We start from the raw sequence: 5000 nt of genomic DNA, 5'->3' as shown, positions 1-5000 counted from the left end.
ATATTTAGTCTCTCCTCCTGATCCATATGTTCCATCACATCCGCCGTTGAATCATCTATACATCCTTTAACTTGCAGTCAGGTACTTTCTGTGGTTTGATGACCATAAATGTACACTCAACTCAGCTGTGAACTAAGTGTTTTATGAATGTGTTTGCAAGGAACTGCGGATGCTGGGTATACACCGAAGGTAGACACAAAATGCTGGGGCAACTGAGCAGAACAGGCAGCATCTCTGGAGAGCAGGAATGGGTGACGTTTCTGGACGAGACCCATCTTCAAACTCAGTCTTTTATGATGTAAAATAAAGCTCCTGTTGTGCTGTTATATGTTATGTTGCACCATATCTCATGTTCCATGCCGCACCTAATATTGGGAAGTATCTCATAGTTATACAGCGTGGAAACAACCTGCCCACATCGACCAACATGTCCCATCTGCACTAGTCCCCCACCTGCCTGCATTTGGCCCATATCCCTCTCAACCTGTCCTATCCATGTGCCTGTCTACATGTTCTTAAACATTGTGATACTACCTGCCTCAGCTACCTCCTCGGCAACTCGTTCCATACACCCACCACCCTTTGTGTAAAAAAGTTACCCCTCAGGTCCTAGTAAATCACCCCACCCTCCCTCGTCTTAAACCTATATCCTCTGGTATTTGGTTCCCCTACTCTGGGCAAGAGACTATGTGCGTTTACCTGATTCTATTCCTCTCATGATATATATCTCGAGAAGACCACACCCTCCTGCGCTCCAGGGGTGACATGCCAGCTTCACCACCTTGTGTTTGCTACATTCACGTTCCATGGATTTATACCCCGATACCTCTCCGCATTACCCCATATGGTTCCATAAACCACTGTGTGTGTCGCCTCCTTATTAGTTCGCCCAAAGTACATCACCAGGCTCATATCAGGATTAAATTCCAAATGCTATTGCACAGTTTATTTCTCTCTCTCTGTTAATACACAAATTTGAACTAGAATATGCGCACAATGGTACTTTATTGTCACATGTTCCTAGGGACAGTGAAATTATATTTTTGCGTAGAGTTCAGTAACAATCCCAATACACGTTGGCACAGTTATACTTAAGTAAAAGGGATGAGGAATAGTAGATTCTACTGAGGTAACATACAAGTGTTCCAGGTTACCGGCACCACTCGTACCCTTCAAGTTCCGAGTTGTTTGAAATGTCAGAGACTGAACTTGGTCCATTGTCCTGGTGATGCGACTGGGTCTGAGTTGCAGGGGTTGGCCTGGTCAGGTAATACTGTTAATGTCGTCCAACCCTGCTGCGCCGCTACATTCCGCTGTGTGCCGCTCCAGGCCAAGTCCGACCTGCGTACATAACCGTATTGAGCATTGCCCAATCTAAACGAGCCCCAGCTGCTGCAGGGCATTAGGCTGCCCGCTCCACTGTCACCTTAATCTGGACCTAACGATCCATAAAATCGCTATTGTGTGAAAAAATAACCCCTCATATTCCTCTTTAAAAATCCCCCATTCACCTTAAAATAATGTCCTCTGTTTCTTGATTCCAATATGCTGGGCAAGAGGCTGGTGCGTCTGCCCGGTCTAGTCACCTCATGTTCTATTCAATATACGATCTGTTCAACTCTCAACCATTATCTCTACCTCCTGTTCCCAAGCTAATTTTGAATTAATTTCCCAACTCTGGATCCCATTGACTCTCAACATTTCGAGCACATTTCCCTGTAAGACCTTGTCTGAAGTCCATGAATGCGTTTTATTATCTCTTTGGACAACTCAATCAGCTGTGTATTGAATCACAAGAGGAATAAATCAGGTAGATGCACAGAATGTCTTGCCCATAGTAAGGAATTCGAGGACCAGATGACATAGGTTCAAGGTGAAGAGGAAAAGATTTAATAGGAATCTGAGGGGTAACTTTTTCCACACAAAGGGTGGTGGGTGTATGGAACGAGCTAGCAGGGAAGGTAGTTCAGGCAGGGACTATCCCTACGTTTAAGGAACACTTTGACATGGATGGGACAGGTTTGGAGGGATATGGACCAAAAGCAATCAGGTGCGAAGAAGGTAGCTGGGACATGTTGGCCGATGGGGGCAACTTGGGCCGAAGGGCCAGTTTCCACACAGTATCACGGTATGACTCTATGACTCTATGAGCAAAGCAGGATCAAAGCAGAGCACCATGAGAAAACCCACCGCGGCCACAGGGAGGACGTACAAACTCCGAACAGACAGCAGCCGTGGTCAGGATCGAACTCGGGTCTTCGGCGCTGTAATTACCTCGATCAGTCCTGTGCCGTACCACTAGGGGCCAACAAATATGTCTAACAGGCCCCCAATAATATTCGCCTATGCCCCCCTAGCAACATGCACTACATCTCAGTTTGAATCTGACCTCAGGTGCTGCCTGTGTGGAGTTTGCATGTTCTACCTGTGACCGCGTGGTTTTCCAACGGGTGCCAAGCCACCTATCAGCTCTCAATGGGAATTGGTGCAGGAGGCTGAGGTGTGATGTGATGGAAGTATATAAAATCACGAGGGGCCGAGATAGGGTGAATGAAGAAAGTCTTTTCCCGGGGTTTGGGATTCAAAAACTAGAGGATGCGAGAGAGAGAGGATGCGAGAGAGAGAGGATGCGAGAGAGAGAGGATGCGAGAGAGAGAGGATGCGAGAGAGAGAGGATGCGAGAGAGAAAGGATGCGAGAGAGAGAGGATGCGAGAGAGAGAGGATGCGAGAGAGAGAGGATGCGAGAGAGAGAGGATGCGAGAGAGAGAGGATGCGAGAGAGAAAGGATGCGAGAGAGAGAGGATGCGAGAGAGAGAGGATGCGAGAGAGAGAGGATGCGAGAGAGAGAGGATGCGAGAGAGAGAGGATGCGAGAGAGAGAGAGAGAGAGAGAGAGAGAGAGAGAGAGAGAGAGAGAGAGAGAGAGAGAGAGAGAGAGAGAGAGAAGAGAGAGAGAGAGAGGAGAGAGAGAGAGAGAGAGAGAGAGAGAGAGAGAGAGGATGTAATGGGAACATAACGGGTGATTTTTAATGTCGAGAATGCTGAGAAAATGGAATGAGATGCCACAGTAAGTGGTTGAGGTGGGTTCTGTACAGCATTAAATAGATATTTGGACCATTACATTGATAGGAAAGGTTTAAGATAACATGGACCAAACGGAGGCAATTGGGACTACCTTAGATGGACTATGTAGGAAGGAACTGCAAATGCTACTTTAAACCGAAGGCAGACACAAAAAGCTGGAGTAACCCATTCCTTCTATTCTGAGATGCTGCGTGCCCCGCTGAATTACTCTATCATTTTGTGTCTATCACAGGATGCAATAAAATAACACGGATACATCGTCACTTTGAAATGAATTGTGGTTTCAGTGAGACGTTAAAAATATTATATTGAATTGGACAAAAACACGAATGGACTCCTAACCAGGTTTTTTAACTCTTCCCTGAATTTCGTCTGTGACACCGCGTAAATAAACGTGTTGGTGCAGGCACTCAGACACCTCAGCATGTATCCGGACAGCTCAGCAATGGTAAATGGGTCGTCGTAAGCTGTTGCTAAAAGCTGAACGTCTGTAAAGCGTACACTGATGAAGCACACGAATATTACCATCCACAGTAGTATGAAGCTGCCGGATATGGCCAGCAATAGAATGATGGACTTCCTTCTGTTCTCCACCTCTTGATCCGCGCCGCTCTCGTCCTTCTTGTTCGCTCGGAGACCGCTCCTCACTCTGTTGGCGTGTATAATGTGTCTGATAGTCAGGGCGTTTAGAAGCATGATCAGTAGGAATGGTGTAAATGGGGTTAAGATAGTTTCGAACCACCAAAATGCTACCCATAACGGTGAGGTGTAGAAGTCTGGTGTTAATCCACAGGACCAAGCCACGTTGTCAATTATTTCTTGTGGTGCGTACACAAAATACATTGGAATATTTTCAATAACACTCAGGGAACATACCACTGCTATCACCAAAGCTGCGGTTTTCTCAGTGCAATATTTTCCTCGTAACTTTTGACAACAAATAGCAACAAATCGATCGAAGGTGAAAGTCACCGTTAGCCAGACAGAGCAATCAATCGACATAAAAAGCAAGGTTAGGTTGATGCTGCAAACGGGAGTTAAGTTCAGGAAAGAATAGGGGAAATAGCCATCTTTAATCTCGTAAAGAATTACCTCGAAGATCAGAACCATTAAATCACCCACGGCCATGGATATAAGGTAGCGGGTGATGCATTTGGAGAGACCACACTTTCCCCGGGAGAGAATGACGATTGCAAACAAATTTGCTGTAGGAAAGACGAAATTAAAATGACTTTACCAGCCGGCACTGGTCTTAGAGGAAGTTTAATTTAGTTTACTTTAAAGATAGAGCTTGCAAATAAAGACCGAGACCACGCCGACCAGCGGTCACACGTTCACACTAGTTTTACCTTATAACTCGGGACAATTGACAGAAATTGTTTAAGTTACAAACCTGACGATAGAAACAAAAAGCGGAGTAACTCAGCGTGACAGCCAGCATCTCTGGAGAAAAGAGACAGGTGACGTTTCGTGTCGAGACCCTTCTTCAGACTGTGAGTCAGGGGGGAACGGAACGAGTGATGTAGAGATATAGAACAAATGAAAGAAAGATATGCAAAAAATGTATGCAATAAAGTAAAAACGTAAAAGGAAACGGGCCATTTGTTTGAACGAATCCTCACCCAACAAACAGCTAACAAAGGCGCTGTTTCTTTTATCGTCTTTACTTTTTGCATATCTTTCATTCTATATCTCTCCACATCTTGATTGATTGAAGGATACAGGATCGAAACAGGTCCGTGGGCCCACCGAATGCACGGCGCCTATCGATCAGCCGCTCCCACTAGTTCTATGTTATCCCACTTTCGCATCCACTTCCCAAGCACTATGGACAATTTTACAGAGACCAATTAACCTACAAACCCGCACGTCTTTGAGATGTCGGAGGAAATGCGAGCACTCGCAGGAAACCAACT

The 5000-nt window shown here is 45.7% G+C and overlaps 1 protein-coding gene across 1 annotated transcript; it reads right to left on the bottom strand.

The window, feature by feature from the left end:
- Window positions 1-3426: 3426 nt before the first annotated feature.
- LOC144591892 (putative G-protein coupled receptor 139) lies at window positions 3427-4289 on the bottom strand (the record flags this gene model as incomplete). The annotated part of the gene is made up of 1 exon (XM_078395897.1): window positions 3427-4289. A coding segment is annotated over one exon (863 nt), but the record flags the coding sequence as incomplete, so codon positions are not given.
- Window positions 4290-5000: the final 711 nt, after the last annotated feature.

The sequence above is a fragment of the Rhinoraja longicauda genome, unplaced genomic scaffold, assembly GCF_053455715.1.
Source record: "Rhinoraja longicauda isolate Sanriku21f unplaced genomic scaffold, sRhiLon1.1 Scf002796, whole genome shotgun sequence".
Taxonomy (NCBI): domain Eukaryota; kingdom Metazoa; phylum Chordata; class Chondrichthyes; order Rajiformes; family Arhynchobatidae; genus Rhinoraja; species Rhinoraja longicauda.
Note: the sequence above shows the minus strand (reverse complement) of the source record. Positions and strands in the feature narration are given on the sequence as shown.